The sequence below is a fragment of the Oryza sativa genome, chromosome 9, assembly GCF_034140825.1.
Source record: "Oryza sativa Japonica Group chromosome 9, ASM3414082v1".
Classification (NCBI taxonomy): Eukaryota; Viridiplantae; Streptophyta; class Magnoliopsida; order Poales; family Poaceae; genus Oryza; species Oryza sativa.
Window position 1 is genome coordinate 22,571,024 of NC_089043.1, and position 27,934 is coordinate 22,598,957.

Genomic DNA, 27,934 nt, shown 5'->3' on the forward strand with positions numbered 1-27,934 from the left:
TGCGGCGGCGGCGAGGCGAGGTGGTGGCCGACGAAAGATGGGGGAGGGGAGAGGCGCGGCGGTTGGCGTCGAAAGATGTGGGAGGGGAGAGGCGTGGCGGTCGGCGTTGCCGCCGGTGGGTCCGCCGCGGAGGGGGCGCAGCTTGACCGGGCTCGCCGGCCGCCTCTTCCCTCTCTACCGCCTCGCCTCGCTGCTGCCGTCGTCTCCTCCGCCGCACCCCGCCGCCGCTCGCCTCCTCCGCCGCCTCGCCTCGCCGCCGCCGCCGCCGCTACCTCCACCGTCGACGTCCTCGCCGTCCCCGCGAGCCGCGAGAGAGAGAGAGAGAGAGAATAAAGAGAGAAGAAGAAGAGAAGAGGATGACATGCGGGTCCCACAATTTTTTAATTAAAAAAACGCTGACCGGATTGCCACGTGTGCGCCACGTTGGATAAAACCACTCTGAATTAGTTCGAGGGGGGTAATTCATCCGGTTTGCATAGTTGGGGGTGAAGAATGTCCGGTTTTGTGGTTCAGGGGGATAATTCGGAAGACCGCGATAGTTCGAGGGGTAATTCGTACTTTTTCCTTTATCTTTTCTAATCTAATGTATTATATCTATTTAGCTTAACTGTTGGCAATATATATATTTCCTACTGATATTAGACCTTATAAATCACTAGTTCACTACCACTAAAGGTACTCTTGTCACAGGCTCACAGGTAGTTTTTTTTTCCATTTTTTATTGACGATAAAAGTTCTTCCCTAATATTACAAAGATGTGCAAAGCTTACGCGTATTTCCAAAAAAATGATAACATCTCCATTACGAGAATGCCAATATGAGAAAGGAACCAAGTTCATGTTTGCAAAACAAAAATACACATACCGATATAAACATGGTGACGTACTGGTGGTGTCAGTGTGCTATATGTGCTAGTAATGTATATCTATTTTTTAAATTAGTGAGATCAGAAATATACCGTTAGTTTCCATCTTTTTAAACGTATTTTAGTGGATGTACAAATATGATGTTACGTATGTATTGATGTCTATGTGCATTTGGTTTGTAATTGTGAAAAAAAAATAAAGTGAAGGTAAGTTATTATGCGTCACATGAAACCCGTCAGGAAGCAAAAGGGCCGTAACCGGCGGGTGCCGGGTGGAAGGAGGCAAACAACCGATCGATGCGGTCAAGAATAAATTGAGCGGCGTGCCGTGCCGTCACGCCCCGGTTTTCACAGAGCTAGATGCCTGCACACACATTCAATCCAACAGCACGCGAGATCTTCAGCTGAACAGCATCGATCGGATGATTCGGATGAGTAGTTAAGGAGTAACACGATATCAAAGTATCAAGTCGTGCAGCAAGATGTTAGGGTTTTGGTTAGGGCTGCAGCGAAACCCGGGCGACCGGGTGGCGGCGCCTTCCTATCCTTCCTGGCCATGGATTTGGATGGAGCTCGTCTCCGATCTGCTTACGAAGTCTGCAGGGATTACGCCTGCTCGCACCTCGTGCCAATGGGGCAATCTTCGCGATGTTTTGGTAGGTTTTCAGATTGGAAACGGAGGGTTCTGTTGGAGTTCGGAACAATATAGGATTCCCTGGGCTGGGTCCGTGTGGAAGTGGGACTCGGCTTGGAGGATCAATATAAACAGTCGTCTGCAAGAGCCATGGATCCAACAAATCCAATCTCAGGAAGCAGAATTCATCGTTCGTCTTCGTTGCCTGTGTCGTCGATTCGCTAGAGGTCGATTTATGGCTTCTGCTGGTGGTGGGGGCGAAAAAGGGATCATCACTGGGATGATTACCCGCCCGAAGCTGCCTGAAGGAGCCATGATCTTGCAAACGAATCAGACCCTGGCTTTGTCGGCGGCGGTGTCGAAGGAAGACCAACAGGATAAGGCTGCCCAGGAGAAGATGGCTGACTTGCATCTTGGAGCGGATCCTCAAAACAGTACCAAGCAGGGTCCAATGGCATTCACTGAAGGGGAGATCCACGACGAGGAGGAGGACATCGTCGAGGTGTATATCGACGAGGAAGAGATTAAAAATACAGATAAGTGGACAGTTTTGGCTCGGTTCTATTCCATCAGAACTCCTAACCAAGTGGCTCTCTTTGAGGATATGAGTCGAGCGTGGAGACTCCGTTCAGATATGAATTATAAGTCACTAAGGGATAATCTCTTCATCATTGCCTTCAGCAATGAAGGTGATTTCAAGTTTGTCACTCAAGGAGGTCCATGGCTGCATAGGGGAGATGCCTTACTGGTTGCTGAATTTAATGGGCTGACTAGTCCGTCAAACATCCCATTAGAAGTGGTTCCAATCTGGATTAGAATCTATGATTTACCGTTAGTTCTGATGACAAAAGCTAGAGGTGAACTGTATGGCAGCAAATTCGGTAGGGTTCGGGAGGTTGATGTGGAAGCGGATGGCCGAAACAGACACGATTTCTTCCGTATCAGGGTGGATTTGCCGGTTACAAAACCTCTGAAATCGAAGATAGCTATTAGGATTAATGTGCATGGGAGTGAGGAGATCAAGAGGTTTGATGTCAGATATGAGCGGATTCCATATTTTTGCTTCTTCTGTGGCTTTATTGGGCATTCAGATAAAGATTGCGATAAGAAGGGTGTGAATACTGCTGCTCCGTTCCGTTTTTCTGCTGAACTGCGTTGCTCACCACTGAAGCCTTTCGACAGGAAAGTTAGCAGAGTTAAGGCAACTAATCAATCAGGTGCTTCACGGAGGCTGGTGTTTCGGGGCGCGGGGAGTGCAGGCTCTTCATCATCAAGGAAGGCCCAGGAAGAACAGTGGGATGAGGCTATTCCTCAGAGAGCTGATGATCATGATGGTTTTGAAACAAGAGAAAAGGCAGGGGACGTCACAATAGATGAACAACTTGCACACCAAACAGATAAGTTAAATGTCTCTGAGAGGGCAGTCCAGGAAGGGACAGGTAAAGGGAAGGCTCTGTCAAGCGTGGAGGAAAAAGGCAAAGTTGGCATGGTCATGGCGTTCCAGGGAGAGATGATTCCGGCAATGAAGGATCTGCATCTCCCTGCTTCGTTTGGGGAGGAATCAACAGAAGAGACATCAAGTGCACACAAGAGAAGGATTCCTGAGCAGAGTGGGCACAAGAAGGTTGGCAGGGTTCAACAAGCTCTAATCGAGTTTGGGAAGAACTCAGATGCAGGATATAAGGAGCAGGGCGATCCTCTACCCAAGGGCAGGGCCTCGAAGAGATCAAAGAAAGCAGGCCTGGATGATGCGGTTTTGGGAGATTCGGAAGAAACCAGCCCCGGGGCTGCTGGTCAACTGGCGGGTCCTATGATGGGATCCCGCCAGGAGAAATGAGTTGTCTAATATGGAACTGTCGCGGTATAGGGAACGCTGCGACAGTTCGCGATCTTTGTGCCTTGTCCCGTGAGGCTGGTTCCCAGTTAGTGTTCTTATGTGAAACTCGTCAAAGTGTGGAAAGGATGAGACGTCTTCGAAGTAGATTGGGCCTTAGAGGTTTTGTGGGTGAGAATTGTAATGGTATGAGTGGAGGTCTTGCTTTGTTTTGGGATGAGTCTGTCTTTGTGGAAATCAAAGGAATAAATGAAAGATATATTGATGCGTATGTGCGTTTGTCTGTGAATGATCCAATCTGGCATGTCACTTTTGTTTATGGTGAACCAAGAGTTGAACACAGACATAGAATGTGGTCTATGCTCAATTCGATCAAACAATCCTCCAACCTTCCATGGCTAGTTTTGGGGGACTTTAATGAGACTCTTTGGCAATTTGAGCACTTTTCAAAGAAAAAACGAAGTGAAGTTCAGATGCAGGCTTTTCGTGACGTGTTACAAACCTGTGAGCTGCATGATCTAGGCTTCAAAGGTTTGCCATATACGTATGATAATAAGAGGGAAGGTATTAATAATGTTAGAGTGAGACTTGACCGGGCTGTGGCAGATGATGGATGGCGTGATATGTTCAGGAGCTCCCAAGTGGAACACCTGATCTCCCCCTGTTCTGACCATTGTCCTGTTGTCTTGAAATTTTGTGTTGATACAAACCAGCCAGCGAGGAGGAAGTGCCTACACTATGAGATTTTCTGGGAACGGGAGGCAGAGCTTGTGGAGGTGATAGATGAGTCATGGGCTGCTTCGGGTGATAAATCAGATTTGGCAGACATCAGTAGAGCCCTGAGTCAGGTAATGGCGAAGCTGCACAGTTGGAGTAGGAGGAAGTGTAAAAATGTTGGCCGGGAAATCGAAAAAGGGAGGAAGAGGCTAGCAGAACTGATAGAATCAGGTGCAGATAGTAGAAGTATTCGAAGTGCCTCAGATAACCTGCATGAACTTCTGTACCGAGAAGAAATGTTATGGTTGCAGAGGTCACGAGTTAATTGGTTGAAAGAAGGCGATCGTAATACGCGATTCTTTCACAGTAAGGCAGTTTGGCGGGCAAAAAAGAATAGAATAACAAAATTGAAAGATAGGGAGGGTACTGTTCATAGTACGACAGCGAAATTAGAAGATATGGCTACAGAATACTTTAAAGAAGTTTTTTCGGCCGATCCCTTGCTTGATCAGTCCAAGGTTACCCGGTTGATTCAGAGGAAGGTTTCACCAGCTATGAATGAGACATTATGTTCTGAGTTCAAGGAAGAAGAAATTTCCAATGCCATGTTTCAGATTGGTCCCCTCAAGGCCCCAGGTCCGGATGGATTCCCGGCTCGGTTCTATCAACGACATTGGGGTTTTATGAAGAATGACATTGTTAGGGCAGTTAAGCTGTTTTTTGATACCGGGGTCATGCCTGAAGGAGTCAACGATACAGCGATCGTGCTTATCCCGAAAATTGAGCAACCTATGGAACTTCGGGATTTTCGTCCCATTAGTCTTTGTAACGTCATTTACAAAGTTGTATCGAAATGTCTCGTCAATAGACTGAGACCTATCCTGGATGAGTTGGTTTCGCCTTGCCAAAGTGCGTTTGTTCTGGGTCGGATGATCACAGATAATGCGATTCTGGCTTTTGAATGTTTTCACTCTATACAAAAGAATAGAAAGCCTGAGAGCGCTGCTTGTGCTTATAAGCTTGATCTTTCAAAGGCTTATGATCGGGTGGATTGGGGTTTTTTGGAGCAGTCTCTGTATAAGCTGGGTTTCGCTCACCACTGGGTTAGATGGATAATGGTTTGTATAACCACGGTGAGATACTCTGTCAAATTCAATGGAACTCTGCTCTCTACTTTTGCTCCATCGCGAGGTCTTCGTCAGGGAGACCCGCTATCCCCCTTTCTATTTCTGTTCATAGCCGATGGACTATCATTGCTGTTGGAAGACAAAGTGGCTCAGGGAGCTCTCTCGCCAGTGAAGATTTGTAGGCAAGCCCCGGGGATTTCACACTTGCTTTTTGCTGATGACACACTTTTGTTTTTCAAAGCTGATAACGTTCAAGCCCAGGCTGTCAAAGAGGTCATTTCTGATTATGCTTCAGCAACAGGCCAACTCATAAACCCGGCAAAGTGCTCAATCATGTTTGGGGAATCCTCTCCGCTGCAGACTCGGGATGCTATTAGAGTGACCTTGCAAATAGCTAATTCTGGCTTTGAGGACAGATACTTGGGCTTCCCAACCCCTGAAGGAAGAATGTGCAAAGGGAAATTCCAAAGCTTACAGGAAAGAATCTGGAAAAGGCTTATTATCTGGGGCGAAAACCTGTTGTCGAGTGGCGGGAAGGAGGTGCTTATAAAATCTGTTATCCAGGCTATTCCGGTATATGTGATGGGCATCTTTAAGCTACCGGAGTCAGTATGTGAGGAGTTAACCAAGTTAACACGGAATTTTTGGTGGGGTGTAGAAAAGGGGAAAAGGAAAACACATTGGAAATCCTGGGAGTGTTTAACTCGGCCGAAGAGCAACGGGGGCCTGGGTTTTAGAGATTTTCGTCTCTTCAACCAAGCACTTCTAGCACGGCAGGCCTGGCGGCTCATTGTTAATCCTGACAGTCTATGTGCAAGGGTACTCAAGGCAAAATATTTTCCAAATGGTTCCCTTGTGGATACAAGTTTTGGAGGAAATGCCTCCCCGGTGTGGAAAGCAATTGAGTATGGGCTGTCACTTCTTAAGGAAGGAATTATATGGAGAATCGGGAATGGGAAGTCAGTGCGCATTTGGAGAGACCCTTGGTTGCCAAGGGATTTTTCCAGACGGCCAATCACACGCAAAGGTAACTGCAGACTAAAATGGGTTTCGGATCTGCTGTCAGAAAATGGTGCCTGGGATGAAACCAGAGTAAACCAGGTGTTTCTACCTGTTGATGCTGAAACAATATGCAGCATCCGGGTCTCTTCACGGCAAGAAGATGACTTTGTAGCATGGCACCCGGATAAACATGGCAAATTTTCAGTAAGGAGCGCATATGGGCTCGCTTGTAACCTTGTTAATATGGAGACCAGTTCCAGTTCTTCTTCCGCTGGATGCAAAAGAATGTGGAATCTTATATGGCAGACCAATGCCCCCCAAAAGGTCAGAATTTTTGCATGGAGAGCAGCCACCAATTGTTTAGCCACAATGGAGAATAAAGCAAAGCGGAAGCTGGAGCAATCTGATATATGTTCAGTGTGTGGTTTAGAAAAGGAAGACACCAGGCATGTGTTGTGCAGATGTCCTCACGCCAGGAACCTATGGGGGGCCATGTGTGAGGCGGGTCATATATCCCTAAATGGGGGTAATCTGTGCAATGGCCCAGGTTGGATTTTTGATCAATTGGAAATCCTGTCGGAGTATGAGCGAACTGTGTTCCTGTTGATTCTATGGAGGATTTGGTTTGTCCGGAATGAGATCGTCCATGGGAAGCAACCACCCCCTATAGAAGCTTCCAAGCGTTTCCTGGAGAGCTATGTAAAGTCACTGTTGGAGATCCGGCAACATCCTCTAGCGAATGTAGAGAAGGAGAAGCATGTTATTTCCTTTGTTAAGGGGAAAACCAATCCAGCCAGGCGACCTCCTGAGGATAAAAACCAAAAATGGAGGAAACCGTGTGAGGGGTGGATGAAAGTTAATGTTGATGGCTCCTTTGATGCGCAGACTGGGAGTGGAGGTATTGGCGTGGTTATGCGGGACTGGAGCGGGAAGGTAATTTTCGCCTGTTGCAAACACCTGCCTCGGTGTGGCAGTGCTCTGGAATCAGAAATTTTAGCTTGCAAGGAGGGCATTCTCCTGGGACTCCAATGGTCGCTTAGACAGTTTGTAGTGGAGACGGATTGCTTGATGGTGATGCAGATGCTCGAATCAAAGGAGAGGGAAATGTCTGAGGTAGCTTTTTTGGTGAAAGAAGCTACAGAACTGTTATCCGGTGATAGGGAGATTCAGCTCCAGAAAATTCATCGCAGCCAAAATTCAGTCAGTCATTTATTAGCAAATAAAGGCCGTTGTGAGGGCTTGTCTGTATTTTGGTTAGATGATGAATGCTCTTGTATTTCTCGTCTTGTTTTGGACGATTTAAGTCCGGAGTAATATATCCCTTTCCCCACAAAAAAAAAAGTATCAAGTCGTCGTAATTAGAGCTGCGCTAGCTTAGTGAACAACGACATCCTGCCAATCCCAGCTCGCTCGGTTCAATTCGTTATCTGCATGCATAAGCATAACCAGTTAAACCACATGGGATGCAAAGACCATAATTAATCAATCGTGTTGAGATGTGCTTTGCTTTGCTCCGAGTCCACGGAAGCGATGGATGCATCAACCAACCAACCAACAATATGCGAAGCTGATCGATATATGATACCATGTGCCGAGGGGGCGCGTGGCATGCATGGCACAGATGCTACGCCTCCACCTGCAGCTACCCGTCGATTCGGCGCCTACACGCGCGATCGAGGACGCACCAAAAATTCGCCCACACGACGCGCGCGCGACGTGGAGTCGTGGAGCGGTGGAAGGGCTCCACTCTTCCGGGAGGAGCCGATGGCATGCACAGGGCGGATTCGGCCGTGCGCCACGCAGTTGGGAAGGATGTATATGCGGGCGCTACGCAGTTGGGAAGGATGTTGACCTCATGTGTTAAATTTCAGCTAAATCTGCTATTGCAACTTCAAATGACATACTTTGTTCGCGTGGTGTACTAATTACTAAACAACTCATCTAATTACATGGTAGTGGGAGGCAAGTTCCATGCAAGTAAATTGAGACCGGAACAGGTCAGTACTTACAGAAAATATGAAAGGGAGCAGGTGGAGAAGAATTTGGATGAATACCTCGAGCAATGCACAAAAATGAAGGTTCAGGCAATCTTCTCATTCATTCATTCCTCCCGGGGAAAAACGATCGTGAAATCACGTACTACCTCCATATTTTAATTTATGACGCCGTTGATTTTTCGTTCAACACTTGACCATTCGTCTTATTCATAAAATTTATAAAATTATCACTTATTTTATTGTAACTTAATTCATCATCAAATGTTCTTTAATAATGACATAAATATTTTATATTTTTACAAAAATTTCAAATAAAACGGATGGTCAAACGTTGGTCAACAAGTCAAAGTGTCATAGAGGGAGCAGTAATTTGAGATTATATGCATGTACTGTTGGTCGGTCGTTCTCCGGCAGGCCGCAGCTGCTCGAGCTTTCCAAAAGCAAAGAGGGACCGATCTGACAGCGCGGAGGTAATGATAAGAGTAGTAGTAAAGAAATTAACAGAACAAAGGCGTTATAAACACGGATTACTTTGTTCCTAATCCATTGCTCCGAGATCGAGCTTTGCACACGTAACGCACGAATCGATCGATCGAGCAATGATCACTCTCTCACACTCTCAGCATCGACGACCGATCACGTGGTGAGTGGGTGGATTAGTTAGGATAAGAGCCAATACCTTGCATCCGGCCGGCCCGGTTCGCGATTGTACGTGGCATCGGGGTGGCGTTAGGTGCGACGTTACGAAGGGCGCGATGGCGCCGCGTGCACATGGGAGACATTAACGCCTTTCACGGGCCGGGGACACCGACCCCCGGCAGTTGGTCACGGCGATAATTATCGAGCGAGCGATCGAGCCACCAAACCGGTGTACGAGTGAGAACTGTGCTTTGTGCGACCTGCGTGCGACAGAGGGAGCAGTCCCTGTTATAACTGGTTGAGCACTAGAGCACTGTGTGTTTTACGACTTTTTTTTAAGATGTGTTTTACGACTAACGAGCAGGGACGGATCCAGACTTTAAGCAAGCCCCGAGTCAGCCCATAGCGATTTTGGCCCATATATCTTTTACATGGTGAAATCACATGAGGCACAGTTTAGTTCCTAAAATTTTTCCCAAAAACATCACATCAAATCTTAGAACATATGTATTGTTATAAAACCGGCTCCGAAATCACATCGGAAACCAAACGCGGAAGAAACGCCATAGGAGATTCAAACACGATGACGACACCGAGGCACGATATTTGATAACGGAATTCAGCCGAGGCCTACATCTCCGGGGCACTGATTACGGGTGCTCCTCCCTTATCCAGCATATACAGCGTATCAGAGTTACAACGACTCACGGCCGGTCGCCGCCGGCAGCCGCTTCATCTCGCTATGCTAAATCGCCATACGGTTACAACAGGCACGCTCCTCTATTTATGAGAGATCCTAGAATAGAGTCCGACTCTTACTCTAGTCCTACACCTAGTACAACTCCAAGTCCTAAACTGTAACTGACTTTGTACACATATTCGACACAAACTCTAACATGTATGAAGTATTAAATATAGATAAAAACAAAAACTAATTGCGTAGTTAGGAGGGAAATCACGAGACGAATCTTTTAAGCCTAATTAGTCCATGATTAGCTATAAAGTGCTACAGTAACCCACATGTGCTAATGACGAATTAATTAGGTTCAAAATATTCGTCTCACAGTTTCCAGGCGAGTTATGAAATTAGTTTTTTCATTCTTATAAAAAACCCCTTCCGACATCCGATCAAACATCTAATGTGGCAAAAAAAAATATTCACCAACTAACACAGGGCCTAAGTTTATATGGGCCTTCACTTCCAGCTCTAGGGCCACGGTCTAGGTGGCCCGGGGTTTGGGTTAGCCCCTACTTACAAGTGAGATAAAGCATGCCCCTCTCTCCCTCTCATGTGGAACGTGTCAACTGGAGATTGAGCCTTTCCCTACGGATTTTCCTTTTTCTTATTAGGCGTGTTTAAAAAGTTTAAACTAAAATTTAATATTTAACAAGTTTTGACCGAGTTTGAATCACATTCCTAACAACACGATATCAGAAAATTTAAACACCCATCTTGTAAAATCGGGTCAAGTGAGGTCCTTAGACAGTATGGAGGGTCAGTTTTGCTAACATAGTAAGTTCGACATGAGTCACTCATGCTGACTAGACGCTTGCGTGGCAAAAACAAAGGGGAGCGGTCCACATATAATTCTCAATCTCCTCCCCCCTCTTATCTCTCCCCTTTTTCTATGAGACGGTGTGGTAGCCACAGTGGAACCGAGAAGAGCAACGTGGAGGAGCGGATCCCCTGCGGAGTGAAAACTTCCCCCGCCCCCGCCCCCCATAGGGGCTCATCTCCGTGGGGGGAATTGTCACCCCTAGAGCATAGCAGGAGGGAGCTCGCGAGCGGGGCGTGCGACGAACGCAGTGCGACGGCGCAAGTGTCACTGATGACAAAGGAGAAACAGCAGCACCCTCGACAGGCAACACCGTGGTGGTGATGCGGAGAGTGTCCAGGCCGAGGCCAACAGGCGCTGAATAAGGGGCCTAGTGGGCTGAGTGATTCCTATCGAATGGAGAGAGTGACGATAACCGTGCCTAGGTGGAGTCTAGGCCAGAGCGGAGGTCAAGGACGAGAAATGTTGTGGGCACGAGACAAGGACATGCGGGCCCAACCATTTACTATTATTATTATTTTGTGGTGTCACTAACACATGGGCATAGGATTATTATTATTTTGATGGAATTGCTACAAAATACCATGTCAATATAACGTAGGATGAAGACCTAGTCAAATGAGCCACATATTTGCCATGTCAGCCAAACGGACTACATTTTATCTTTGGATGCGAATGAAACCTGGGGCATAGCTGAGGGACATAAACTAGACTTATTCATTTGTGCCTTCAACCTAAACTTTTTGGCCCACAAAATGTTTAAGACAAAATTTCGCCACATATTTTAAGACAATTTATTCGGTTGACCCACCCGCCGGGTACCACCTGGGCTCAACATGTAAACTGGTCACCGTTCTGAATTCTGAGACGACCGAGGGCCCGGGGCTGAACTGAATCGAAACGTAACGTGTGGTTCGCAACACAACTGCGGCGGGTCCCGGCCGGAAGACCGAGGATGGGTGGGGGCCGACGGCGGCCGCGGCCTCGGCGAGTGACGAGTTGCTGTGCGTGGGCCGCGGGGCACGTGCACGGTGTCTAGGGCTGTCAAAAAAGCTCGAGGCTCGCAAGCTGCTCGAGCTCGGCTCCAAGCTCGAGCCTGTCCCAAAGCTCGCGCTCGAGCTTCTAACGAGCCTAGTAATATATGATTTTTTATTACTATTTAATAAATTGGTAGATTAAATATGTTATTTGTATGTCTCGTATTGGCATCGTATATTTATTTTATTCTTTTTTCTCTTCTACTAATATGATAAACCATTAATTAATTATTTTTTAAAAAATATCCTTTGAAGTATGCATTGTTCTAATTAAAAATTGAGCTCGGTAGTCAAGCTCAAGCTTGATCGAGCTTGAACCGAGCCTGTTTAAAAGCTCGAATATTTTATAGGCTCAGCTCAAACTTATATCGAGCTCGAGCCTAGACAGACAAGCTCGCTTAATCTCGGCTCGTTGACAGCCCTAACGGTGTCTCCCGTGCTCTGCCGACTGCCGCTCCGATCACCGCGACAGGGCAGACTGCGCCTGCAAGCTTATTCACTGCCTCCTCTTGTATAGGAGCTGCTACTACTGCAGTAGTGTGGTTGTGCTATGGTCTACGGCATGCACGATGATTCTCCGTAGGACCATTGCTACGGGTGAAAACGACACATACCGAGCACCACAAAACGAGTCCACAGGAGGAAAGGGCAGTGTAAGATGGAAGTAGAGAGAGGGGAAAACAAACACGGCATGCATGGTACAGTAATTTTTTTTTATAATACTTATCGTTTTAGATAATGATGAGATCAAACTTTAAAATCTTTAATTATAAATTATTTTTAAAATATTTGTCTTTTAAATACGGTGATTACATATATAGATTAGCCCTAAAAAGTACTTTAATAAAATTATTTTTTTACAATTACACATTACAACGTAGATACTTACAATACACGCATACTCACCCCTATAAACGCACGCACGTCAACCTTACCCCTATGAGTATATTCGAAGAATATTTGTTTAACACTTTTAGAAAATACTCCCTCCATTTCAAAATATAAGGCACAACCACCCTTAACCCAAATAATAAGAAATAATTATTATCATCTTGTAGTTTGAATCATCCTAATAAATATAATGCATGCATCTAATAGGATCAGATAACATGAGAATGGAGGATTTTAAAACGTAATAATTAAATGGAGAAGATGCTATAATTAATTATATGCTTGCATGCATAACTTATATTATATAACATCTAATAAAAGTGGTTGTGACTTATATTATAGAATGGAGGGAGTAATGGTGAAAATTATATTTTTTTAAGACAGTGCTTACGAGAGAGTAGTACACTAGTATGATGACTAGTCAAAACCCAAAAACTTTCCTTCGTTCGGTGTGCACACCGTATTCTACAGTTCGTTCTACGGCAGAAGCGGTTTTTTACGACACCTGCCGCTGCGGTAAAATTTGCGCATAGCAGCGAGGGGGAGACTTTCCCTGTTCGCCTCGTCCACTCCTATCTCCACGTGGAGACCGGGCCCACGCACCAGAGGAGAGCGAGGGGGCACGCACGACCACGACGCGCGCCGCCCAGACGGCGTCACGTCACTTCCCCTACCCGGCGCTCGAGGACAACGCAAGCTTGGGTTGTGGGCCCGGCCGCACGCGGGGCTCTCGCCACGGCCACCTGTCATGCGGGCGCCGGTGCTCGAAAAATTTAGGGCCAGTTTGGTTTGTGACCAATGTTGGCCTTACCAAAATTTGGTATGATTTTGGCATGCCAATTTTTGTTAAGGCCAACATGTGTTTGGATTGAAGCCAAATTAAACTAATTTGGCTATTAAAATGGCCTATGTTACATAGGCATGTCAAAATTTGGCTTCAATCCAAACATACACAATTATTATTAAGGTTGTCAAAAAATTGATAAGCTTAGGCCTCAAACCAAACTAGCCCTTACTCCTACCGGGAAAGGGAGAGCCGTCGGGTTCAGGTGGGGCTCGCACGTGAGGCCGATCGAGCCGAGCCGCTGCGCGCCGGGGTCTCGTCTCGTCCTCACGTGCCTTGCCCTCCTCCTCCCCGGCACGACAGCGACGTCTCGTGGGGCAGCGTGTGGCGCAGGTACGTGCCGGGCTCCCACCTCGCTCGCGCTGTAGATTTCGTGTCACCGTCTCGTCCTCCGGATACCCAAGTCGTCAAAACAGTGATTAACATGTAAACAAATCGTGAACTAGTGATCGAACTTGTATACACACTAGCATGAGTAACAACAGAATCATGTTTGCTTTTGAAAAAGGAAGATGCTCCACCGGGTAGGGGCAGCAGATAGTGCTTTCTCGTATATACCGGAGATATGCATTTTTTTCAGCTTGAATGTTGGGCCAATCAGAAAACCGGCGTGCATTTATACACCCGTGTGCATGCAGCGAGCGACCAATATTCTCTCCCACGATAGTAACGGTCCCGCACCAGCACGAGCAGGCTTGGGGACACGCGAGAGAGAGAACGACTCGTGCGGGTCGTTCCGCCGCGCCGTACTCAATCGTGGCGCGAGCGGAACGGCCGGAAAGCCCATATCCCCTCTCGCTATCGTCGGTGTGGGCGCCGCGGCGCCATCCATCGCGCACCAGCGTTGGGTTGGCCACATGCACGCCACGGCGAGCGATGGCGCCGCGGCGCGGGCGGGTGTGTGTGGTGGTGGTGGTGGGCTCTCGCACGTCACGTGACACATCCACCCACTCTCGAAACTACACGTGGCTAGCTCTAACCGGCGGAGGGATAGTTAAATAGTTAATCTCCTCTGCACTAATTACAGATCACATGCAACGGGTGCGCCCGAGATTAGAGGGAGTTTGCCCTAGTTAATCCCCTCCTGCCAAAAGCAGGACTAGTAGTAGTACTAGTTTATCTAATCGTTTCGGTTTATTTGCAGATCCCTAAGCTGATTTTTCGTTAAAGAAACGCAAGCCGGCCGGCACGGCGGCACGTACTGGCGCAGAGGGTCGGAATGTCTACGCGACGCTGAGGATAGAGGAGTACACCCCACCGGAAAACCCCATTAAAAAACGAGGCTTTTTGCCCTGTTCCTTCTTTAATCGGCTTGGAATCTTCCACTCCGTCACGGCGTCATTTTAATCGTACTTTAGATATCTAATCATCATTTGCGTTCCTATTGTTCGGTCGCTTTAATCGCCGTGTTGCTTTCGCGGTCGCGGGAGAGGCTAATCAAGCTAGCTACTACTACAGTACTAGCCAGCCAACATGAGGGACGGATCCGGTGGTGGCTACGTGCAGAGTACAGTATGAGGCAGATCTGGGCCGGTGCGTGCGCTTTGTTTATGCTTGTGTTTTGTCTGCCTTTCTGTGCGTGAGGGATAGGTGTGGCGTGAGCGTCCTACGTCTCATCAGCTCACCTTTTGTTTTTCTGATTAGGGGGGACAAGTAGGCTTGGAGTGGGCATGTGACTCCATTATTTCTATCAGCAAATGCTATAATCTGGCCACACTTTTCCTTTTGCCCATTCCATGTACATCTCGCAGCCCTTTTGTCGCTCTGTTATTGTAGCAGTATATACATGAAGATGTGATACATTGGATTGGTCCCAGTCAAATGATTATATACGCAGCAGTTCTAAAAAAAAAACTCCAGTACACAAAGTTGACAGCCATCGATCCGATCATCTCACTTTCTGAACTTCTCGTGTTAATAAGGATAACTCAAGGCCAGCAAGTTAATTAGCATGCATGTTAGTTAGTGGATGTCTTAACCCTGACAAAGATTTCTGACTCTACACAACAAGACACATAGGCCTAGGTGGGCGGTGCCAATGTTTAGCTCGATCGTGATGTAAAGTATAACAAATGGACATTTCTTAAACTCGAAATGACTAAAAGAGAAGAGGAGGAGAAAAGTGGCGCACACATGATGGGATGCTGCAGGCATGATGGCACTATGGATCTAAAGCTCTATTCAGACATGTTTCGATTAAGTACTGCGCTAATTAAACTCCGACATGACAACGCAGCCAAAAGTACAACGACCATTTTGGTGTGTTTTGGTTCGCACCGTGGACGTATGCAGGGTGAGGTTTTTTGTAGTAGTGATTGTTTTTCCTGCTGAAAAGTCTATGCCCATCTGTTGGTATATATCTAAACTGAGCGGAACATTTTATGCGATTGGGTCCCTGACTGCACATGTATGCAAGTCAGTACAAAAGTAGCCTTATTACAAAAAATCGTTACTGGGCTTGATTTTGCAGAAGACATCAACAATGAATAAGCGAAGAATATAATCGATCTAGGCCGAGTGCATAGTTCCAAACTTTTTTTAAAAAACTTTCAACTTTTTCATCACATTAAAACTTTTCTACCACAAACTTTTAACTTTTCCGTCACATCATTTTAATTTCAATCAAACTTCTAATTTTAACGTGAACTAAACACATCCCTAATATAAACACACCCCTAATGTAAGACCGTCGTTTATACCTCAAGTGGTTGTGGAATATCAATGCAAGCACGTCGACTGTTGGTCTTGGTCGCGGTCTTCGTGGACAAGTCTGATGCAATGCATGCCATGGCTGATCAAGGTCACGGGCCAAATTCAAATGCGCGTATATACTCTCCTCCGTGACACAGAGCCAGAGGCACGCATGCGGCATGCGTGGCGGCGTGCAACGTGCACGGCATGGCATGGCATGCCATCTTTAGCCACTCCCTGATCAGCGTTGCATGCATGCGTGCATGAATGCCGCCGGGCAATCCAGCCGCGGACCGGGCCGTGGCCTCCCTCTCGGTTTTCCAGATCTCGCGGCAGGCACAGTGCGAGCGCCCCCCGCACCAGTGCACCACTGTTGGCACGTGCTTGCTTGCGCGCGCGTGTCAGCGCGCACACGTGAGCGCGCCCAGTGACATGATCTCGCGCTGCGGCTGTTTGCAGATCAACGCAGTGTGGTGGTGGTGTTGGTGGTCCACTCGTCTGGCGCGGCGCGCGCCGGCCCGAGCTTGGAGGAGGGACGGAGGTAAGCAGGCAGGGCAGGGCCCCCGCGCGGAATGGACGGTGCGTGCGCCTCGTCAGCTCGGTGATCCGGGGGAATCGGGCCGTTGCGTCCCATGCGCGCCCTGTGTCGACACGGCGCCGACGCGTACGTGCTGCTCGATCGGCGCTTGCAGTTGGAGCCGTACGTGATCCGGCCGGGCCCCGGTCCCGCCCGCCCGCCCGCCCCCCCCCCCCCCCCCCCCCGCGGCGCGCGCGCTGGTGGCCTGCACTGCACACGCGCACGGCCGGCACGGGTCCATGTCTCCCCCCAATCAAGTCGATCGATCGGCTGATCATTCGTACACTCTCGATGAGCCGTCATTATGGCCTTCTGCATGTCTGCATGGCACTCATGGACCAAAGGGATCGACAGATAGAAAAAACTACTGTATATATATTTCTTGATGCATCAGTACATGGTGAGACTACTAGGTATAGTACGTAGTAGTACGTCTTACTAGAACATGACTTGGGGCGACATCTACAGGAAGTAGTATGTGTTTTTCTCATACTTAGGCGTCCTTTGTAGACAGGAGCATTGCTTTGGAAATTAACGCAGGCTTGGACCGATTGCTTGGCCTTGGTAAGTCCGGGGGGCATGCAAACAAAAGGGCCGACACGAGTGTACCACAGTGGGGTGTACATCAGTAGTTCGGTACAGTGCTTTTTGGGTCACACATGTATAACGAGAGCTAGCATTTATTGTGACATATTGAACTGTACGTATCCTACTATCAGAGGATTCAGAAACTCGTTCGAGTTCTGCTAGTACCACTAAACGGAAGACCACCCCTTGGCTAACCAATCCTTGTGGTTTCTACCGGCCGGATCCTTGTGGTTTCTATTGGGAGAGACTGATGAGTACATGCATGTAGGCGCCGCATAATCCAGACGGATTGCTTCATTCAATTCATTCATTCATGTAGGAAAGGAAAAGTGACTGAAAAGTTAACTGGAGCGCGTACGTACGAGCTCATGTGGCACGCACGCGACATGGCTGACACGACGCCTGGCCCCTGCCTGCCTGCCTGACCCCCCCCCCCCCCCTCGCAGATCCGCCTTTTTTCCTTCGCCCAGAATCACGCGGATGCGCACGGAGACATGAGTACACGTACGTAGGCCGCCCCCGCGATATGATCCCGTCGTCGCCCCCCCCCCCCCCCCCCCCCCCACACACACACACACCTCGCAACTTGCAACTCAGGATGGAAATGGCTAGGGTCGATCCATTTATCCATTAAACCTATCCGTAAATTTAACCTAATGGATTTGTAGGGTCGCTCCAAGAATATAAATGGATCAAACCATTATAACTAAGGTTCAAGGGGTTCGATTCAAAATGACTTCACATGTATAAATGTTTCAAAAATTTGTACAAAGTTACTTCGCTATATAATGATTCATTCCTGCAAAATTCAACTAAATTTAACAAGTTTTCATAGTGTGAACATGGGTTTAAAAATTTTGGGTCCGAGTTTTACATGTAACTAGAATTTTTGGGTCTTAGCAACGCATTATGGGCCCCACATGTATAAAAGGCTCAAAATTTACACAAAGTTGCTTCTCTGTGCAATAAATTATCCCACCAAAATTAGACTGAATTCGATAAGTTTTTATAGTGTGAACGTGAGTTTAAAAATTTTGGGTCCGAGTTTTACACACATATAACTAGAATTTTTGGGTCCTAGTAATGCATCGTGGGCCCCACTTGTATAAAGGGCACAAAATTTATACAAAGTTGCTTCTTTGTGCAATAAATTATCCCACCAAAATTCAACTGAATTCGATAAGTTTTTAAAGTGTAAACGCGAGTTTAAAAATTTTGGGTCTGAGTTTTACCCACATGTAATAAGAGTAGCCGATCCATTTGGATATCCATAGATAACCTATTGATATAATGGACTCATGGTGGATCGACCCTATTAAACCATGGATCAACGAACTCACTTAAAACGGTTTAGGTTCAATCCATATCCTAACCATTCCCATCCTGACCTGCAACGCGGCTACCTAAGCTAGTAGTACTACTACAGTAGTGTAGTACTAGATCTCAATGTCTAGCTCGATCGATCGTACGCGTGCAAGGCAGGAGCGCGCGCGGCACCGTGGCCACACGCCCACACGCCAAGCCGGAGCCCCCCACGACCCCACCACGCCACGCCCATCCGATCAGTCCCACGCGAATGCCCCGACACGGCGACATCGCCACCACGCGCGCCGCGGGCGGGGCGGCCGCTCACTCGCACGCATCGTCATCGCTTCGCTTCCAACGTCGCAATCGCCGGTAAGCCAAAGACAGCTGCTTTGTTCCAACCGCGCGCAAAACTGGCCTACTAAACCTTAACCTTTCTGAGATCTTACTACAGTATCTTGCGCCCGTGCAGCGAGCAGCAGGCGAGGCGGACTGACTGACCGGCCACGTGCGGTTAATTTTGCATGCATGCATGGTCCTTTTTTTTTTTTCACTTATGTGGCGGGGAGCAGTATAGGAGTACTCTAGGACACTAGGTCTGTACGTTCCACGTGAAGCGGCCTGGGCTTGTTGGTGATTGATGATGCGTCGTCGACCGATTCTTTTTTACCGTGGTGACAGGATAGAAAGTGAAAGAAGGGAAGTGCGTGCGGTGCGGTCGAAGAGCCAGAGCCACAGAGGCGGCAGCTTGCGAGCCACAAGGAGATCGCGTGGTCGTGTCTTCTCTACGGCACGGCCGATGGGGAAAGCGAAAAGCGCAAGGCGAAAATATTCCTTTCCTAACACTCAGGCGGCTCGGCCGGCGGCAAACTATCAACTGGTTCGTGCGACGAATAAGAAATTTGTTACTCCCTCCGTTCAAAAAAAAAAAAAGACAAGTCATGGGTTTCCGTGTCCAACTTTAACTATTCGTCTTATATAATTTTTTTTTATAATTCGTATTTTCATTATTGTTAGATGATAAAACATGATTAATATTTTATTCATGACTTGTCTTTTTAATTTTTTTTCATAATTTTTTAAATAGGACAGACAGTTAAACGTTGAGCACAAAAATAGGGTTTGTCTTTTTTTTGGATGGAGGGGGTACGTATGTTTATTGGTTTATTTACGCATTCATGCGTCTTTAGATTGTTCCGCTGTCAACTACGTGCTCATCACATCGTATATCTCACCTCAGTTATCTTACAACGTAAGGTAATACACAGATGCATGCACGAAGAATGAAGCGATCAATGATATAAAAACACTCTATTTTTTTTTCTGAATAAATTTTCTCCCCCGAATCATAAAGAGGAAAAGGAGACAAGTGTGGAAATGGAGAGGAGTGGCCTGGCCGAATCTCGAGCACATGACCCCCTCGCCGTCTCCATCCACGGGATGCCCGCATTTTCCGGCCTCATGTGCCTCCCCCCTCCCCCGGCCCACACCCCCGCGGGCCCCACTCCCAACCGTCACGTGAGTACGTGACACGCCGTTGCCGCCCATCATCTATAAACTCCCCCTTGATGATGTACTTAACATCTTGTTAATCAACCCGTCACCCACGCCCTAATTAGCCAGCCTTTAATCTCCCCGCCTCGGGATTAACCCCGCTAATGTTCGACTCGCGACAGTACGGCGCGGCCACGCGCGCCGCGGGTAACCACCACCCACGGCACGTGCGCTAGCTTGCGCCGCGCCGCTAACCGCCGTCACGTACGTAACGCCGTCGTTAGCCGCGCGAAGGCCGTATAAAGCTGAACTTCACACGAGCAGCTGGTAGCTCGCGGCCCGCTGCTGGTAGAGGAGAAGGCGAAGCCAAGCCAAGCGAAGCCAAGCAAAGGGAAGCGAAGCGGAGAAAAGCTTGTCTTGTAGAGAGGAGGGGTCTCTCGTCGTCTCGCGTCGGAATTCTCGCGTTGTGGCCGCGGCATGATTGGTCCGGCGAGCGATCGCGGCGAGTCGGCAGCGGCGGCGGCCGGGAGGCGGTGGGATTGATCAGCGAGCTACAATTATGGGCATCCAAGGTATGACGCACGCACGCATGGTGAGATCGAATGCAAAGCATGCGGAGATGTCCCGTGATTTTTTCTCTTTCGCCGTGGATCCATGGCTGCGTCGCCTAATTCGGCAAAAGCCGCGTCGGTCTCGTGTTGCTCGCAACGCAGGGAACAAGGCGACGACGCGCGAGCACGACTTCCTCTCGCTGTACACCACCGCCGCTAAGGATCCGTCTCTCCAGCTCCACGACGCCAAGCCGCCGCCTCCTTCCCAAGGTCTGAAAAAAAAAACCCTTCAATTTTGCCTCTTAATTTCTCGGCGCAATTCTGCTCTCTCTCGTCTCAGTTCTTCGAGCTCCGAACTAGCGGTTGCTTGGGCGGTAGGTAGATCTGTGAGGAGTTGCAGAATTTGGAAATTTCGCTGACAAATCAATCGGGATGGAAATCACGAAGGGGGGCAGGTGCGCAAGACCATTGGTTAGTTAATTAGCAAGTCAGTAAGTACATTATTAGCGCTATCGCGTGTGATGGTAGGGGTTCAAATTTCGTGCAAAGTTCGTGATGGGAAGCGACAACCAAAAGCAACGAAAGGATCACGTGTGGGTTGGACGCAAGGAGCCGTCGACGGCCTTCCATCCTATCTGGCTGGGACCCACCCCTCCAACCCACGGGCTTAATCATGATTAGCCTGGTCATAACCCTAGCTCTAGCTTGTCAATACTACTAGCCTACTAGCACGTATACCCTCTCTAGCTTCTTGTTCCAACTTGTACTGAGATGTTAGAATTACCGCAGGTTTCTTCCTGAGGACGCACGACTTCCTGCAGCCGCTGGAGAAGCCGACGCCGGCGCCGACGCCGCCTCCGACGAGCCAGCTGCAGCAGCAGCAGCAGCAAGCGTTCCCCGGCGGCATCGGAACGTTCAGCATCAGCCACGTCGCCGGCGCACGCCCGGTCGCGGCTGCCGTCGTCAAGGCCGAGCCGACGCCGTTCGTTCTCTGGGGCCAGCCCGCCGCCGCCGCCGCCGCGCACCCGGTCGCCGCACTAGGTACGCACATACATACACTCGTCTACAGCGAATACCTGCGGCGCCGCGCGCGCGCGCGCGCACGCCGCCGCGGTAGCTAGTGGACGCCGCTCTCGCGTTCGCGTTTGCCTTTTCCGGTCGCCGACGTTGACGCTCGCGGGGGCACACGCGCTGCGCGGTGCGCGAGCGCATCGCCTTTTCTCCTCTCCTTACCGCGGTCGCTTTCGCGGCATCACACTCGCGCGCGCGTGCGCGTGAGACCGAGGGAGAAAGGTGGAGGAGGGCCGAGGGGGAGGGGACAAGCTGGGCCTCGATCGGTGGGCCGGGCGATCAGAAGTTTGGGCCGGAAAATGGGGCCCATGTTGTCCGTGCAAAACTGAGCCTTCGTCTAGTCGTCACGCGTCCCACCACGTGAACGCCAGGTGCTTAGCCGCCGGACGCGGCCCACCACCGGTGGCCGCCACCGCGGCTACGGCCACACGCGCGTCTCCACGTAGAGCACCACTATCCCACTGACATGTGGGCCAGTGGGCATTTTCTCTGCTGCCTTAGACAAAAGCTAAAGGCGAGCACTTTGTCATTGTGTGTACTCCTCCACTGTGCAGGGCACCACCACCACCACCACCAGTGGACGCTCCCCTTCGCCGGCGTCGGGCAGGTGGCCGCCACCGCGGCGAGGCAGCAGCAGGAGTGGAAGGGGCGAGTCGGGGGAGGCGGGTTCATGGACTCTGGCTCCAGATCCAGTGGCGGCGCCGGGTTCGACGACGACGATGGCGTGGCCGCGCGGCGTGAGGTCTCGTCCTCGCTCAAAGGTACCCCAATTCCGTTCAATTCCGCTCGGTTTCGCGAGAAATTTTGTTGTTCTGGGTTGCTGGCCGCGTCGATGGTGGAGAATCCGCGGGTTTTGCGGGGTTTTGGCATCGTTTTCCCCCAATTTTTTGGCCTGTGTTTTATGCGAGAAGCAGAGAAATGCCCCGTTGTTGGTGCTCACGAGGTAGTGTTTGTGTAGCAGAGAGGAGGAGGGAGGGTAGGGGGGAAGAAGGGAGGAGGAGGTCGCGTGAGCTCATGGAGATGGAGATGGAGATGTACTCGCGGTGCGCGCGGCCATCCCACATCCACCAGCTGCATGCGCGCCTCGTGGTCTCCGGCCGCCTCCGCTGCACCTCGCCGTCGCTCGCGCTCGCGCTGCTCCGCGCCGCGTGCCGCGTGCGCGCGTCGCCGTGCCTGCGTCCCCTCGCCCACCACCTGCTCGACCATATCCCGCGCCCGCACCCGCATCTGCTCCACGCGGCCGCTCGCCTCGCGTACCGTCTGCGCCTGCCTTCCCTCGCGCTCCGCCACTATGTCGCCCTCCGCACGCACCACCCGGTGTTCCTCCCTCCCGCAGCGGCCATCGCGGACATGCTCAAGTCTGTCCGTGGCCGCGCCGCGCATGCCCACGCGCTACGCGTCACCGCCCACGCAGGGGACACTAGGTTCCTGGATAACACACTTGTCGCGATGTACTTTGCCTGTGGAGATGTCCAGCGCGCACGGCTTGTGTTTGAGGGAATGTGTGACCGGGATGTCATCTCATGGACATCGCTAATCTCAGGACTAGTGCAAAATGGCAGCCCCTTGCAAGGTATACAGCAGTTTGCAACGATGATGCACTGTGATGTACGCCCTGACTTTGTGGTGCTAGTGACCGTCGCCAAGGCGTTCATGGAGCTTGATAACCTGCCAGGTGCTGAATCAGCTCATTCCTTAGTTGTCAAGGGCGGTTTCCATGATGAACAAGATGTGATGATCACATTGACAGCCATGTATGCCAGCTTTGGGTGCTTAGTAGCTGCGAGGGCGCTTTTTGACATGGTCCCACCCCAGCAGGTGAATGTGATCCTGTGGAATGCCATGATATCAGGTTACTCCAAGAATGGATTTGCCAGTGAGGCAGTGCATTTATACAAGCATATGCAGCTGGTTGCTAGGAACTTGGCTCCCGATTCTATCACTTTGCGATCAGTAATATTTGCATGTGCTCAGCTTGGCTCCACTGAGCTTGCGGCATGGATGGAGGATTGTGTATGCCGCAGTGAGTACAGGGAGGATGTGCTTGTGAACACAGCTTTGATTGACATGTATGCCAAATCAGGGAGCATCTCTCATGCACGTGCAGTCTTTGAACGGATGCATGTGGATGACCGTGATGTGGTAGTCTGGAGTGCTTTAATCACGGGTTATGGTGTGCAAGGCCTTGTCAATGAGGCTTGCACTTTGTTTCAGGACATGAAGCTTGCTGGAGTAAGACCAAATGACGTGACATTCCTTGGACTTCTATCAGCATGCAACCATGCAGGTGCTGTTGAGAAAGGATGGAGCTACTTTCACTCTATGAAACCTGACTATGGAATTGAGCCCCAGCACCAGCACTATGCTTGCGTGGTAGACCTGCTTTCTCGTGCTGGACAGCTTGATAGAGCCTACCAATTTATACTGAATATGCCCATCAAACCAGAGATGACTGTCTGGGGCGCTTTACTCCATGGTTGCAAGATGCACGGGCACTCAAACATGGCCATGGCTGAATGCGCAGCACAGCACATTTTTGAGTTGGAGCAGTCCAATGCAGGGCACTATGTTCAGCTTGCAAACATGTATGCATCTGCAGGGATGTGGAGCCAAGTCGCTGGCATGCGAGTCACCATGAGAGAGAGGGGTGTCACCAAGGCAACGGGGTTTAGCTTCATCGAGGTTGATGGAGAGATGCACTCATTCCATGCTTGGGATCACTCGCACCCGAGGGCCACCGAGATATTCGCCATGCTGTGCCTTCTTTCTCCAACTCCAACCGGAGTTGGAGGGTGAAAGTTGTTGAGTGCCTTTAACTAGCCATGCATTGTTTGTATCCTGCAATTGTTTATGACCTGAGCAGTCTTCAGTCAGCATTCATTCTGTTATTTGTATCTTGTTATGATAATGCAACCACAATATATTTCACAACAGAACACCTGAACCAACGAAAAGAAAACGAAAAAAATATTTTTTACATACCAGTACAGCTTATTTATTTACATATATGGAGTAAAATATTCTATGGAACATTCCCCTCACCTTATTTGGTACTAATGAATTTTTATTTATGTAGCAGAGTTGACAGTGAGGGTGGATGGGAAGGGTGGGAGCTGCAGTGGAAGTGGTACTGATCAGCGGCCCAGCTCACCACGTTCAAAGCACTCTGCTACCGAGCAGCGTCGGCGCAGCAAGATCAATGACAGGTAACATTTCCTGTATCCGGAGTTTCTGAACCATAGAAATGGCTATTACAGTATGATTGTCTGCAGGACCTTTGGTGCTGTAGATTATGTTTGACCACATGTTATGTTCCCTGGATGAAGAGAATATACTGCAGGAATAGAGTGCCTGGTTATAAAGTATTGCAAAAATTTCTGGTGTATTTGTACATATTGAGGCAATGTTTGTACCTATTAAATACAGTGAATTTGAAAAGAAATCCCAAATCAGTTTTTTAAACAAAAATCACAAAAGGGTATAAAGTGCACTTTACTGAGTTATGCAAGAGCACATTGGCACAAAACTACAAATCCTCTCCATCCAAAAAAACCCTGAAGTTCTCTTTTTTAATCTTGCAATCTGGAAAATCGAAGACATGAGTACTAATGCTTGTTGAAGACTAAGCAGGTGTCTAGAGGATGCATTGTCTAAATAACTTTTGGACATGTAATTGGTCGGGCTTCCCTTTTGTATACTGACAGGAAAAAAATGTCTTTGTGAAGTCTCTTAAGTCTAGTATTATGAGTAAATTGTCATATTTTGTTCATGATAAACAACTGGAACCACATTCAATCGTCAAAACCATATGAATTTCTGAGATCATAAAGGTTATGCATGTAACGCTACCAAATATTTACTTTGAAAGATCGTAGGTATATGTTCATGTGGAACGGAATGGGTCGCTTATATGAAGTTGAGCAAACACTTGTGTAACTGTTTCCTTTACTCTGCATCATTTCCACAGGTTTCAGATACTTAGGGAGCTGTTACCTCATAGCGACCAAAAGAGAGACAAAGCAACATTTCTGTTAGAGGTATGCTCGTAGCAGCAGCCTATTTGATCCAATTAGTCTCTCCGAGGTAATCAGCTTGGTTATTTTTTTAACACCCTTTCTAATGCAGGTTATTGAATACATACGCTTTTTGCAAGAGAAAGTGCAGAAGTTTGAAGCTTCAGTCCCTGAATGGAACCAAGAAAATGCAAAGATACTTCCATGGGTAATTACTACTCATTTTTATCCTCCCAAGCCAGCGCTGCTTGATTAGCATTTTTATGAAGTCAAATTTTGGCTGTCTGCGTCTGAACACAGTTTTGTATTTTGCAGTCAAACATATATTTTAGATCGTTCTGGAAAAATTCACAAGTAAGTTACTGTTGATATTATACCCTTTTCAAATAATTTCATTTTTCAATTGGTATTCTGACCAGCATCTTCCTCATGCTCTTGTGCTGCAGAGTAAAGGTCAGAACCCTGGAGATGATTTGCCTGATCCTTCACAGTTCATCCGGAATGGGTCCTCTTCTGGGTATAATTTCACTGGCAAACCTGATGATAACCACAACATGGTGACATCAGCAGCTGCCTCAGGGGCACAAGAACTGGTGGAAACTGACCATGCAGCTAGCGTGTCCTACAGATCAGCAGAAACTCCGACAAACATTACCAGTATGATTGCTAATCCACAATTGATTTAATTTTTAGAATAGTTTTCTCTGCTACCTTTCTGAGACCAGAAGCAGGATTGGTTATTCACGAATAAATCTTTCTTTGAACGTAGACAATGTTACATCCCAAGCCCAAGCCCAGTGGGCTAGTCCGGCTGGTGTGGATGACTGTGCAATGAACAGCGAAATGTTAAATAACCAACAGTTGGCAATTGATGAAGGAACAATAAGCTTGTCAAGCCAATATTCCCAACAGTACGTCTTTAAAAATATAATTCCCAGTGTTATTTTGTTCCCCTTGCTGGGAAAAGTACATTGATGCATAGGTTTGTTTTTGTTGACTTACTACAGGCTACTTGGTACGTTGACTCATGCCCTTGAAAGCTCAGGTGTTGATCTGTCCCAATCCAGCATATCTGTGCAGATCAACCTTGGCAAGCGAGCTGTTAAGAGACCTGGTGCTGATGGATCCTCCAGTTCTAAGGTACATCAAAGATATTCATATGCCCGGCTAGAGATTCATTTTAAGGATACACCATCAGCAAAACTTGAATAGTCACAATCATTCCTGTTGCCAGTTTGTGATGAACTGCGAACAAAATGAATTGTTTGACATTATCCTAGTGCATGCGCATTGCTTATTAGACATATTTGCATGAACTTAACTCAAAGTCTTAACCGGTAACCCATACACACCCCCACACCCGCAAACCCCCATAAAGAGCACGGAGGTGATTCTCACAAATATATCTAGGTATCTAACATCTGGTATTTTGCATTGATCAACGCCATCCTCCCCGACAGATATCTGATCTGATGCCACTTTACATCTATGTAGGAGCTCCCCAGTACATCAGCGAACAACGAAAACATGGGTCACCAGCTGACGATGTTAGGGGGTGGTACTGAAGAACTTCCACACCCAACGAAGCGCCATAAATCGGGCAACAGCTGATGGCGGTTCTCACTCTGTTGCATCATCCAGACCGATTGATCATTCTTTCCTCCCTACCAACCAGCCAGGACATTCCAGAATTGGATGTACATTATGTTAGCAGTGACGGCATCGCGTTGAACAAGGCAGACCTTGGTGTAATTCTTTCATTCAATCACTTGGCCAACCTGTTTTAAGAAAAAAAAAAGACCAAAGAAAGGCGCTTCTCATTGTGGATTGTGAAGCTGCTCTTGTACACAGGCTTCCATTCCTATGAGAAGCTCCCCCCTGACAAGACAGTCAGTCCTACGTTGTAACCTGTATGATAACTCAGCTGCACCTGTTAGCTATGTGAAGTAGTAATTCGTTGAAGTATTCTAGATCTCTAGTGCTTCATTGCACATCACTTCTCTATCTCTGACCTATTGTGCTGATGAGTGAAGTATTAATCCTTTTCGGTTGTGACTTGCTGGCTACTACTGATGGGTTGAAGTACTAAACATGCAAGCTCATAGATTCCGTGGCCTTGACATGCTAAAACAAAAACCAAATGCATGAGTAAAAATCAAACTCAGGAAATCGAAGTATTTTTCTCTTTTCCATGTGTGCTTTTGGGATGCTGTCATCTCCTATGTTTTCTTCTCTTTTCTCTGTAATATTCCCATGTAATCTCGCTAATTGTCCTTCTGGGCTCCCGTGCTTGCGCAGACTAAGCTTGTCTTGTGTAAGCAACTTCGAAGTAATGTATATTCAGCTAGGCAATTCGCTCCACCGGTGACGCTTCATAAAACTCCAAAATTGTAAGTCTTCGAAACCCGGTGACTGCCGCTGATGCTGCTGCTCTTGTACGCATGCGAATGCCGTTGCAATGGTCGCACTAGGGAATTTCGCGAGCGCACGAGGAAGCAATA

General features: G+C 48.3%; 2 protein-coding genes across 5 annotated transcripts; both read left to right on the forward strand.

Annotated features, from left to right (window-relative positions):
• The first annotated feature begins 1,734 nt into the window (after window positions 1-1,734).
• LOC136351721 (uncharacterized) lies at window positions 1,735-7,493 on the forward strand. Its single transcript, XM_066303989.1, has 2 exons — window positions 1,735-3,316; window positions 3,445-7,493. Exons 1-2 carry the CDS (start codon window positions 1,735-1,737, stop codon window positions 7,491-7,493), a joined length of 5,631 nt encoding a protein of 1,876 aa, XP_066160086.1.
• A 12,639-nt stretch (window positions 7,494-20,132) lies between these two features.
• On the forward strand, window positions 20,133-27,398 carry LOC4347359 (transcription factor BIM2). Of its 4 annotated transcripts, XR_010735022.1 has the most exons (13): window positions 20,133-20,370; window positions 20,512-20,619; window positions 21,139-21,390; window positions 21,975-22,181; window positions 22,382-24,221; window positions 24,500-24,626; window positions 25,388-25,457; window positions 25,546-25,641; window positions 25,749-25,787; window positions 25,880-26,090; window positions 26,203-26,344; window positions 26,441-26,573; window positions 26,928-27,398. XR_010735022.1 is itself a non-coding variant. In XM_015757038.3 (12 exons), the coding sequence occupies exons 1-12, from the start codon at window positions 20,358-20,360 to the stop codon at window positions 27,042-27,044; spliced, it is 1,515 nt and encodes a 504-aa protein (XP_015612524.1). In that variant the 5' UTR covers window positions 20,133-20,357; the 3' UTR covers window positions 27,045-27,398. The 4 variants fall into 4 exon arrangements, 2 of the variants coding, with proteins under 2 accessions (XP_015612524.1, XP_015612525.1); XR_010735023.1 differs by lacking the exon at window positions 21,139-21,390; XM_015757038.3 differs by lacking the exon at window positions 22,382-24,221.
• The last annotated feature ends 536 nt before the right edge of the window (window positions 27,399-27,934 follow it).

Excerpts from the sequence above, each read along its gene's own strand:
- LOC136351721 (XM_066303989.1), top strand. The coding sequence starts at position 1,735 with ATGGCTTCTGCTGGTGGTGGGGGCGAAAAAGGGATCATCACTGGGATG. Across the intron at positions 3,317-3,444 it reads ACTGGCGGGTCCTATGATGG|GTCAAAGTGTGGAAAGGATG; the intron begins GATCCCGCCAGG and ends TATGTGAAACTC.
- LOC4347359 (XM_015757038.3), top strand. Across the intron at positions 21,391-21,974 it reads GCACCCGGTCGCCGCACTAG|GGCACCACCACCACCACCAC; the intron begins GTACGCACATAC and ends TCCACTGTGCAG. Across the intron at positions 24,627-25,387 it reads CGCAGCAAGATCAATGACAG|GTTTCAGATACTTAGGGAGC; the intron begins GTAACATTTCCT and ends TCATTTCCACAG.